At 37.8% G+C, this 13072-nt stretch overlaps 1 protein-coding gene across 1 annotated transcript in view; it reads right to left on the reverse strand.

The window, feature by feature from the left end:
- LOC150092461 (shootin-1-like) overlaps positions 1–13072 on the reverse strand; it is a 253303-nt gene that overhangs the window by 122512 nt on the left and 117719 nt on the right. Inside the window, exon 9 of the mRNA XM_090414949.1 lies at positions 2354–2497. Coding sequence (XP_090271075.1) covers positions 2354–2497 — 144 coding nt within the window. The remainder of the gene's footprint in view (positions 1–2353; positions 2498–13072) is intronic.

Genomic DNA, 13072 nt, shown 5'->3' on the forward strand with positions numbered 1-13072 from the left:
CGTAGGTTTTTCGTGAGGAAAGTGGATATCATGGAAAGTGATCACTCTCAAATAAGTTCTTATCAGGTTCCCACTTGAAAAGTGAAAAAAGGGAGGGTAAACTGATAGTTAAGTTGATGGCAGTGACTATTTGGGTAGGCATATGGAAAAGGTTGCTTCCTCTGTTGAGGGAGAGATTACTGTTGAACACATGCTGAATAACTTTTCCTCTGATGTTTGTTTGAGCATTACCCCACAGTGTGTTGTATAAATTTAAATCCATCCTTCATTAAAAGTAATGGGGTGGTAACTGCAATATGACATAGGTCATCTTGAGAGATATCCAAGGCAAAAGAACACAGATACAGCATACTGTTAATAGGATTCCAACTGCGAGTCGAATAGCAATTGCTTCTACGTACATATTGAGTGAGACTTGCTGAAAGGGGGGGGGGTTGCTCAGAAGGATGACAACTCCATTATGAGCAGGTCCATTCTCTGCCGTGTCCTTATGAGTGATAGTAGTGTTTCATAATGTCAGATTGTCTCTGGACTTCAAGTATGTTTCCTGAAGACAGAAGCATATTGGCTTACACTTCTGCATGAGGATCTTTATGCCACTGATGTTTTGACAGAATCCATAGCTCCATATTAGGAATGTTTTCATTATTTCTTTTTGGTGGTATCACCTGGCTTCCTGTGTTCAGTAGTTCTATTTTTAGCCTTGTATTTTTTTTTTTTTTTTTTTTTTTTTTATAGAACTGAGCATGGCCAGTATCCATCATTTCTTCTTTATCAGGAAAATATCTAAGACATCTTCATTTCATATTGTACTCCCTCTAGCACTAGGTACATGAATTATTTTATCTTCAGAAGAAACAGAGATATCTATGCCATCTGAAGATGGTTCATCTATTAGAGAGACTTGAGGCATATGTCTTTGACTCTTTGTGATGTAGTTTTTTATTTTATTTTTTTATGGAACAGCCTTTGGTATGTCCTCAGGAGTGAATCCATACTGACTGGTTGTCTTCATTTGCTCAAAAGAGATAGTAAGCAAATCATATTATCGGGATGTTCTAATTGTAAAATAGGTGGAACGTATATATGCATTTAGATCCCTATTGACTTTTATTTTTTTTTATTTTTATTTTTATTTTTATTTTTTTTTTTTTTTTTTTTTTATTTTTTTTTACAGCTGCTCTCAGCATGAAAGGGTTTAGCAGATATCGCTGCCACTTTTGTGGTATATTGTCTATTTTCCTCCTGATAAAATAATGCACTGCTCTGTTTTTATTTATTTATTTTTTTATCTCTTTCTCATTCCTCTACCTTTGACATTCTTGGGAATAAGCTGGAGGTCTCCCTCACAATTAGGGAATTTTGGTGTTTTGCTTTTGCAATCTTTGTTTTTATGGTCTTTACTGCTACATCAAGGAGAGATGGCAGAACTATGACATTCAGTTAAAGAATAACTGCTGACATTTAAAGAAGTGCAAATGATGAGAAGGGAAGCCAGTTAGCCAGAACCACAGAGCCATAAATGAATGCCAACTCTCTGGCAAGCAATGACTGTGCTTGGAAGTGGAACACCAAGGTTACCCTGGATGCTATATGAGCCCCACAGCAAGCATTGGACTCTATACCCAGACCATGGGGAAGGAGATGTACTGGAACATCCTTGACCATTGCAGTAGGCAAACCTACTAGCTGATTGATCCATGACTGGCCATCCAGGAACTGTCCATCTTGCCAAAGCAGTGCGAGACTACTAGGATCTCCCCCACCCGCTCACTTTTCAGATATCCACAGGTCACACTACATAGCAAACATGGCAGCAAGGCATTGGATCGCAGTGGTTTGAAAGACAGGATAGTAAAAGACTCAGGAGAATTAGAATGAAGTATACAGGAAGAAAGCACAGAAAAAGAAAAAGAACGAGAAGTGCCATTACTAGAAGGTCCTCTCCACCACAAACAGGTACTTAATGTGAAGGAGAGTGGTTAATACATTCACTCTCAAACCAATAGGCTGTAGATTTAAATCTTATTGTCAACGTGGATGCCTGGGATTGTCTTTAGGTAGCAGATGAATTCCATTGCCCAGTATGAGACCACTGCCTTACTTATTGGAGGCCTGAAGCAGTTTGAAATGTTCCTTACTTGGTCATCAGAGCAAAGTTTGTGGAATATGTAAAATATAAATTTAAGAAATCCTTAACCTACCCACAGTACTAATGTACTATAGGTTCATGGGTGAGAGACAAAAAAATATGAACTTGCACCATTATATCAACACAAGAGATTACTGTTTTTAAATGACTGCATTCATAATAAATGTAGTTTAAAATATTCCATTATTGCAGTTACATTACCAGGACTTCATGCTGATATTTTTCTTCTGTTAATTTTTGTGTTAATTCATCGATTTTCTGAAGAGATTTTTCTAGCTTTTCATCAGATGTTTCGCCTTTTAGTACAGAATTTTGTTCAGCTAAGGTCTCTTTCTCATTCTGTGTCTAAAATAATAATACAAAAATAGATATTATTTCTGGAAAAATTTCAATGTTACTCCTCTAAATAAATATCAATTTTTATGGCTATTTTGCCTATTTTTGCATAGGAGTATCCCTTTTATGATGTCATTGGCTTTTTACTCAATTTTTAGTGCATTACTGATATTTTAAAGATATAGATATATGAAGAATATAAGGAAGGAATAATTTTGGACATACCGTTGTAGGATATTCCTGGCTGTCATCTTCTTGAGCGGCATCCGGTGTATGGCAATATTACTGAAGTATGACTAAAAGGAAGGGGGGGTGGAAATGTGGAGGGAGAGAGATGTGGGAGAATTGTGGGTAAGACAAGGTATGTGAAATTTAAAACCTGGGTTTTAAAGGGTGGGCAGTGAATTCTTTGAGAAGAGGTGAAAGATAGAAATTTTTTGGGGAAAGGAGAATAGAATATGATGAAACAAGATTAGGGGCGGGAGTAATGGGGTGTGAGCCATTTCAACTGTGTGTCATCTTCTGAGCTCGTGGGAAAAGTGAAGACTATGTCATGTCGGCTTGGTGTTTTTGTCTTGGGTGTATCTGTGTTTTCTATTGGATTCATTGAATCCAATATAAAACACAGATATTCAATTCAATTTCTATTGAATCAATTTTTAGAGCATTACATCAGTAATGCTCTAAAAATTGATTAAAAAGCCAATGACATCAGAAAAGGGGTACTCCTAAACAAAAATAGGCAAAATAGTCATAAAAATTAATAAAATACAAAAATATTTTAACAAAGACATGCCATGAAAAATGCATTAAAATTAATTAAAGAAATGAATAGTAATCAATTTTACAGACTGATTTTAAAGATATTTATGATTTGAGGTAGGGACAAAGAATGGCAAAGTTCAACAGAAAACAGAACTGATTAGAAGATTGAGGATTTTCTTCTTATTATTACTATTATTATTATTCAGGATCTCCATGCAGTCACAAAATTCATAGTCAGAGGTCCATCTTAGACGACACAAAGTTGATCATAGCATTCCTTAAACACATCATTATCTGTACTTTCCCCATCCTATCAGACAATGCATTCCACAGTCCAACCATCCTCCATGCAAAAAAAAAAAAAATGCCACTACTCATCCTCTTACTTTCATAACTTCCATTCATATCCTCCAGGGATGACTCCTTGCCTTGTTCTATACAAAAATTGAAGGAACAAGGCATATAGTAGAACAAAGAGAAGGACCAAGTCTACAGGTCACCCATGGAAGCTGTAAGAAGGTGTGAAGTGGTTTTTTTTTGCATGAAACTAGTTTGCATATCAGTCTGTTCTCAGACATATGCTGACATTGTACAGATCTAATATCATTTTTGTTATCTACCTCTGTACCATCTCCAAGATTAATTTATCCCTTCTAAATACTGGTAGACAGATCTAAGCGCAGTAATTCATGATGGGATCTGATCAAGGCTGTACACAATGGAATAACCATTAATTTATGTGTGGTCAACATCTTTCCCAGTATCGCAGCAATCCTCTGGATCACTTTCACCACTTTTATGTTCTCCAAACTTCAAATTTCTATTGAACATCACTCAAAGATCCCTTCCATCTACTTCCTTTAGTATAATTCTGGTAGAAAGGCTTATACGTTGGTTATACACAATTACTAAATAACTTAAGGAATTCACAACGTACACTAGAATATAAATTAAATTAAACTTTAATACATATTTCCAATATTTCGGCAACGTCACGTTGCTATCTTCAAAGGAACTTAAGATAAAGACACGTGCATGCAGGCAACACACACAGTAAATGAGAACGAAATGAGGAAGCTATTATTTTTAGCTAAAGTCTGCTAAAAGTCCTGATGGTGCCCTCTAGACACTCAACAAATTTGGTTGCATGAGACTGCCCAAAATTTGGGAGACGTACATCATGAGACCTTCAGCCCAATGGCCAAGAATACCTACATAGCCTGCTAGGGGATACCATCAGGACTTTTAGGAGAAACAATAGCTTCCTCGCTTCGTCCTCATTTACTGTGTGTAGTGCCTGCATGCACGTGTCTTTATCTTAAGTTCCTTTGAAGACAGCAACATGACGTTGCTGAAATATTGGAAATATATATTAAAGTTTAATTTATATTCTAGTGTACGTTGTGAATTCCTTAAGTTATTTGGTATTCATTTAGTATAGTTCACCAATAAAATATGCAACATTCCATCAATGCACCCAAATTTCAAGATATTACATTTTGTTTCATTAAACTGAGATTCCCCCATTCATTCGCCAATCTGGCTAGCTTATTCAAATCTTCCTGAAGTGCCACAACATCAGTGCTATCAGTAATATCACTTGCCAACTACACATCATCTGCAAACAACTGAATATCTTCCTGCAATCTATTAACCATGTCACTGACAAAGGTTAAGCATAAGGGTCCCAGTACTATGCTTGGTGGAACTCCACTTGTGACCTCTGATATTGCTCTCATATACAACTCTGACATCTATCAGATAGCCAATCTCCAATGCAATTCACTAGACTAATATCTGAATCAATATGCTGCAACTTAAATATTAGCTTATCATGTGAACACCCTGCCAAATGCCTTTTTCTCAACCACTCAATACTTTATTATAAAAGCAATCAGATTACTGAAACAAGAACAACCCCTTAAAAAATCCATGCTGATCCTCACAAATAACAATCCTTATCTGCCAGATTTGTACCTGATCTCTCACTAATGTCTCCTTAATTGATGCCTCCATTCTACCGCTACCCTTATTATTATTATTCAGGCCTCCATGGAGTCAAAAGACTCATTGTGGGAGGTCTTTTCTAAGAAACATAAGTCTATCAAGACTCATCGAGGGAGGTCCCTCCTAGGATCCTAGGAAACACAAAGTCTATCATACCACTCCTTAAACGCATTGACCGTTCTTGCTCTCACCACTCTATCAGGCAATGCATTCCATGGTTCAACCATCCTCCATGCAAAGAAACCACTCCTCACTCTTTTTCTCACAGTTTCCTTTCGTAACTTCCAGGGATGGCCCCTTGTCATTACTCCTTCTCGCTGTTCAACTAAGCAAAAGAACTCCCCAGTGTCAACCTTGTAACCACCTCTCAACAGTTGAAAAGTCTCAATCACTTCACCTCTCCTTTTATCCACCAAACTCTGCAGTCCACACTCCCTCAGCCGATCCTCATAACTAACATTGTACAGTCCTGAAACCATCTTTGTTATCCACCTTTGTACCCTTTCCACAGTTGATTTATTCCCTTCAAATCCTGGGGACCAGATCTGAGAACAATAGTCTAAGTGTGGTCTGATCAGAGTCTTACACAACGGAATGATAACCCTTTTAACTCTGCAGGTAAGCGTCCTTCTCATTATTGCAGCAATCCTCTGTGTTACCTTCACTACCTTTGCAATATGTGCCCTAAATTTCAGGTTTCTATCAATCATCAACCCAAGATCTCGTCTCCCCTACTTCCTCCAGTTTAACTCCTCCCATAGAGTATGCAGCATTCCATCGATGTGTCCCAAACCTCAAGAACTTACATTTTGCTGCATTAAACTGACCCCCTCCCCCATTCATTTTCCCATTTATCTAGCTTATTCAAATCCTCTTGCAGGACTACCACATCTGCACTATTACTAATAACTCTTCCCAGCTTCGCATCATCCGTAAACAACTGAATATCCCCTTGCAATCCAAGGACAATGTCATTGATATAAAAGTTAAACAATATAGGTTCTAGTACTGAGCCCTGTGAAACCCCACTTGTAACCTTCTGCCTCTTTGATATTGCATGAAGAAGACAGCCAATCCTGAATCCAGTTGACCAACCTGACATCCAGACCCATGTGCTGCAACTTAAATATCAGCTTATCATGCAGCACCCTGTCAAATGCCTTTGCTAAGCCTAGGAAAATGGCAGTATATGCCTTTCCCTCATCTAATGCTCTTGTAACTTTATCATAAAAGACTAGCATATTGCTAAAACAAGAATGCCCCTTCTCAAATCCATGTTGACTCTCACAAATAACATTACCCTCATCTGCCCAATGCTCAAGAATTCTAGAAATTCCATTTCCTTATTGCTATATGCATGTTCCTCTCCCCAATTTATACTGCTGTAGTTAAAATCTCCCATAACAATCATTCTTCTTGCACTTGCCACACTCAACTGTCTCAACATCTCCTGGTCCCTACCCTCTGTGCTCTGCTCCTTGGTCTGTAGCAACATCGCACTAAATATCCTGTCTTGCTCACCTCCACCTCACACCATATGCTTTCAAAATCATTAGTGTCACAGCCTTCCAAAGCCTCCACTCTTAGAGGACATAGGTTGCCACTTATCATAAGCAGTACTCCACCACCATGCTTTCCCTTCCTTTCCTGCCGAAAAATGCTGTACCCATGCATGAGTATCTTTTCCTACTTCCACTCCTTGGGCACTTTTTCCATATCTAGAATTTCACTAAATATAAGGTTAATGGAGCTGTCCAGCACATTATCTTAAAATATATGGTGAAATTCCATTCAGTCTCACTACTGACTTCCAGAGTACCGGGTATTTGAAACATTCTCCCAGTGCATTCCTAAATTGTGAAACCTTCATCCTGCTAGTAATAAAACCTACTTTCCAGGATATACTTTCTCTTGCCAAAAGATCGAGGCATTCCTTGAACTCATTCAGTTTCTACACTCACTACTCTTTCAGGCAATGCATTCCATTCATCAATCACTCTCATTGCAAAAAACCTGAATCTCACTTCCCTGCTCACACTCTCCTTATACAGCTTCCATGGACGGCCTGTGGTTCTATCCTTGCCTCCCTCTACTCCAGGAAATATCTTCTCCACATTAATCTGGTAACAACCCCTCACCAACTTATGTCTCAATCTCAATCATATGCACTTTTCTTCTATTGAAGAAAAGTGGATATGATTGAGAGGCTTGTAAGTTGCATTCCCTCAATCTCTTCTTGTATCTGACATTTCATAGACCTGACCTTAAGTTAGTAAACCTTCTGTGGACCTTCTATACATTCTAATCCCCCTGATTTGTCCTGATCAAAGCTTTATATAAGGGAACCATAAACTCTTTGCTTCTGCATGTCAATATTCTCCTCATTATTGTTATAATCTGGCGGGATGTTCTTAAAATTTTAGCAATACGACTCCTAAACATTAAGTCTCTGTCCACAATTATTCTCAGATCTTTAATCTATTCCACAAAATTTCTCCATTAATTGTATACTCTGCATCCCAACCTTTTGCCTACCAAATTTCAAGACCTTGCACTTTATAACATAACCTGATAGCTTTACTCATTTGTAAGGACTTGAATGGAATATAAATAAACCCTTGATATTGGGCGGCTCAGACTGGAGAGTATAGGCATGGCAAATCCGAGACATCTGATCTTACTTCCCACCATATACACTTTTTATATCTGTAGATTGGTCTTCTACTCTTCTTTCCTCTACTTTCTTCTATTTCTTACCCCACCCCCCCAAGTGCTATTAGAGCAATTTGAGGGAGAGGAGTGACTCCTAGAAGTTGTGCTTTAAGGCTGCTAATTTCATTAAACCGATTTCAGCTATCAACTTGAAATTTTACATCAAATTCACTGTGAAAATTGTTCAATTGTTGCTTAAAGTCACATAGTTCTTTTTATTACTAAAAACTTTGTTATACAAAAGACACTGGATTATTATTTACTGGATTATTATTTACTTCCATCACTGCAAATTTTAACTTCCAATTTGCGTGATGAATTTTTTTTTTTCATGTTTTTCTGGTCATGTCATTCTCATTTCCCATTTGTTGTCATTCTCATTTCCCATGTCTCACTTATTCCCATTTGTTGGAATAAGTGAGACATGGTTAGATGAGGACGACATCCTGACAGGAATAGAGATGGAAAGGTATGATGTGTTTCGTGAGGATAGAAGGGATAAAAAGGGAGGGGGAGTGCTATTGATGATAGAGAAAGAGTTATGTCCATACAAGGTAGAGATGCAAGAGGGAAATAGGGCCAGTGGTTTTGAGGCAGTATGGTGTGAGATAGAGGTGAATAGAATCAAATACTTGGTGGGATGTTGTTATAGACCTGGTAATGTGGATGGTGGTGATAGTGAAATGTATAGTCAAATAAGCCAAGCAAATAAGAAAAGGGTGATCATTATGGGTGATTTTAATTATGGCAATATAGACTGGATTGAAGAGATAGCGACTGGAAGTAAAGAAAATGAGTTTCTTGAGTTTTTGAGGGATAACTACCTCAGACAGTATGTAACAGAGGGCACACGAGGATTAAGGGTCTTGGATTTGGTCATCTCATCGGAGGATGTAATTATAAATGAGGTGTCAAATCATCCACCAATTGGTGAAAGTGACCATGAGGTGATTACCTGGGTGGTTGCCAGCAGTGCAAGGACCCCTGTGAAAAAAGGGTATATGTGGAACTACAAGGGGGGTGATTATGAAGAGCTCAGGAGACAGCTTGCAGATGTAGCATGGAATGAGGAGTTAGCTGGAAAAGAGATCAATGCAGCTTGGGGGATTTTCAAAAACTATTTAGTAGATGCAATGTCTAAATGTATACCACGGGTGAGAAGGTTAAATAAGGTAGGTGCGAGATGGATGAATAAAGAGATTAAGCATGCAATACAGAAAAAAAAGGCATTGTGGAGACAGCATAAGAGAAGTGGAAGTAACCAACTTCATGAGGTCTACAAAGACCAGGCAAGGAGGGTGACTTGGTTGGTGAGAGTAGCTAAAGAGAGGTATGAACAGCAGTTAGCTAATGAAGCCAAAAAGAATCCTAGGGAGTTCTTTCGATATGTAGCCAGCAAAAGAAAGAATGATTATGGAAGGATGACATTGATTGGAGGAAATGGTATAAAGACAGCTGTTGCAGAATGTGTTGTGGAGATACTTAATGAGCAATTCATAAAGATCTTTCAATCTTGTGAATGTGACTTCATGGAGAGATTAAGAGCAGTTGATGATGGGGAGGAGAGACTGACTGTAAGTGAGCAAGAGGTGTTTGGGGAGTTGAGTAAACTAGATGTAAATAAGGCTGTGGGACTTGATAATATATCACCACGTATTCTGAAGGAGCGTGCCAGAGAGTTGACACCTGCCTTGACATATTTTTTTAATACGAGTCTTGCACCTGGTCAAGTTCCTAAAGAGTGGAAGGAGGGCAAGATTGTGCCACTTCATAAAGGAGGTGATCGAACTCAAGCATCAAACTATAGGCCTATCTGTGTGTCAGGTGTTGTGGTTAAGTTGTTGGAGAAGCTTGTGAGAACTAGGATCCAGAGTTGGGTTGACAACAATGGTATAATCTTTGATGGACAGCATGGATTTGCTAAAGGGAGGTCATGTTTTAGTAATCTACTTACTTATTACAATAAAGTGACTGCTTCCTTGGACAGAGGAGAAGGATACACAGTAATATACTTGGATTTCGCAAAGGCTTTTGATAGAGTACCTCATGATAAGTTGACAGTCAAACTAGAGCAGATGGGGTTGGATATTAGATTAGTGCATTGGATTGGAGACTGGCTATCTGATAGGTATTCAACAAGTTGTGTATGGGGTGCAATATCCAGGAAAAGGAAATTCACTAGTGGAGTGCCTCAGGGGTCTGTTTTAGGGCCATTACTATTTAATTTATATATTAATGATATTGGTGAAGATTTGGATGGAGATATTCAGTTGTTTGCAGATGATGCAAAGTTGGGACGAACCATAAAGAGTAGTGAAGATGTTGTGGCCTTGCAAGAAGACTTGAATAAATTGAGTGATTGGGCAAGCAAATGGGGATGTGAGTTCAATGTTGCAAAATGTAAAGTTTTAAAATTTGGAAAACAAAGATGGGATGCAGAATTTATGCTTGGTGAGAATATATTGTTGGAAGTAGAGGAAATAAGAGATCTGGGGGTGATAGTGGATAAGGATCTAAAATTTAGGGGACACATCGCCAAAATTGTGAAAACAACACAAAGACTTCTGGGAATGATGCAGAGGACACTGACTTGTAGAAGTAGGGAGATTCTTGTTCCATTGTATAAGGCTTTGATTAGGCCACACTTGGACTATTGTGCCCAGATTTGGTCACCGGGTTTTCAGAAGGATGAAGAGATGTTGGAAAGGGTCCAAAGGCGACTGACTAAGGTAGTTTCTGACCTCTGGAATGTTGAGTATGAGGAAAGATTGAAAAGATGTAATTTGCAGAGTCTCGTGGAGAGAAGGAAGAGGGGAGATATGATAGAGACCTACAAGTTGGTGAGGGGTTGTTATAGGATCAATGGTGGAGAAGTTCTACAGAGAATAGTGGGAGATCAGGGGAGAACCAGAGGTCATCCCTGGAAACTGTATAAGGAAGGTGTGAGTAAGGGAGTGAGAGGCAGGTTTTTTTCGTGCAGAGTTGTGAGTGATTGGAATGCCTTGCCTGAGAGCGTGGTGTCTGCAAGTAGTTTGAATGTGTTTAAGACACGGTATGATGAGATGTGTGTGTAAGATAAAAGGACCTCCTAGATGAGTCTTTGACTCCATGAGGTCTTGTTTAATAATAATAATAATAATTTCAGTAGCAATGCCAGAATCAATTAAATTGTCTTTACTTTGAGTTTTCACCATCATCTTCTGAATTATTTTATTTTCAAATTATCCACTTATCCATACTCTAAATTTAAAATAAAATTTATTTAAACACTTAAAGCTGCACGATACAAATACGTTTGCAAGAGCATATCAAATTTGCACATATCAAATTTGCAATAAAAAAGTTGATTCCTAAACTCATGAATTAAGAAAATAAGATTTTTATTATTATTATTAATACATGATACCTCCAAGGAGTCCAAAGACTCATCGAAGGAGGGCATCTACTCTACACCTCTCCATCTTCAGCACTCAATCCACCAACTATAGCAAACAGCATCATCTACACCAACGCCATCTACATTCACAAACATTTGGTCCTCATATTCAAATTCTATCTCACATTCGAATCCCACCATGGGCGTGGCGGGATTCGAACCTGCAGCTTTTTGGCTGGAGAGCAGATACACTAACCACTTGGCCAACCAGGCTGGCAATGAAATGAAATTTTACCAATGAAAATGTATAAAAAATAGAATTTCATAACACAAATAAAATAAAATAATCAGTTTAATTTCAACTTTTTCCAAAAACACTGTTGGACACAATTGTGTTGTTCACTGTCTACACTGTGTTCAGTGGCCATGGGGTTGCCCACTCTGCCTTAAATATTTCTTCATAGGGAGTATTCCACACACCTGTCACCATCTTAATCATTTGTCTCTGGATCCTTTCCACTGCCTCCTTATCCCTGGGTAACCAAATCTCTGCACAGTAGTCAAAGATGCAGCCATAGCAGAGCCTTATACAGAGGGATAACAACCTCCCTATTTCTACATGTAAATGTTTTCTTCAACACACAACAAAGGGTTACCTTTGAGTTATCTTGCAAAAACATTTTTGCAATATGCCCTCTGAACATCAACTGTCTGTCCACCCTTTACAATCCAAAGTGCATAGCTTTACACTTTGTCATATTAAACTAACCATTATCCTTTGGTCACTGCCAAAGGATAACAATTGTTAGTTTAATATGACAGTTTATTTATATAATCCTGCAGGATTACTTCATCACCTTTATCAATCAGTGCCTTTCCCAGTTTTGTATTATCAACAAACCGCTGAATATTCTCTCACATCATTCTCTATATCATTAATATACAAATTAAACAGTAGTGGCCCTTGTACAGAGCCCCAAGGCAGTCCATTAGTCACCCTCATTCTCCTCAATTCTATCTCACTATTCTCTGGTGTCTGTCAGTCATCACCCCATTCATGCCACTAGTTTCATATGCATTACATTTACTCCAATTTATGTAATAGTTTTCCATGCACCATTCTGTCAAATGCCTTTGCCAAGTTCAGCAGTATCATGGTGTTGCCATTTCCCTTTTCCAACTGAGATGTAACTAATGTTGGGTAACATTTCACATTACAAGGAGTAACTGTTTCTATCAGTAAATTCTCTCTAAGTAAGTAAATTCTCTGGAAGTTAAGACTATTTTGTTGAAAAGGAATGGATGACTATGAAAAACATTAAACCGATCAGTTATAAGGATCAACATAGTAAATTACCTGTACTGATTAATCCACCCACAGAGAATCAAGTCTTTGATAAATGCCTGTAGTTTTGCTTGAAATGCAGTTTGTGATGAATTAATGTAATGATGTAACCCTGGCCTAAGTTTTTCTCTTATGAGTTTACATACAATAATTCAAATGAGTTTACTACACATTTTATTTTTAGATATTTGCAAATTATTATTATTAGCACATGGTAATTTATGCAAACCACTATAAATAATATTTGGCTAATTAAATTATTTATTCTAATATATTTGAAGTAATTTCAGCAGAAGTCAGAAATTTCTGATTCAGCTGAAATTACTTCTAAGGAAATCATCAATATTTGCCTAAGGATGATGTTGATGGTAAGATTCTA

The sequence above is a fragment of the Typopeltis vanoorti genome, chromosome 26 (assembly GCF_054136105.1).
Source record: "Typopeltis vanoorti isolate ZY-2024b chromosome 26, IOZ_Tvanoo_1.0, whole genome shotgun sequence".
NCBI classification, from domain to species: Eukaryota; Metazoa; Arthropoda; class Arachnida; order Uropygi; family Thelyphonidae; genus Typopeltis; species Typopeltis vanoorti.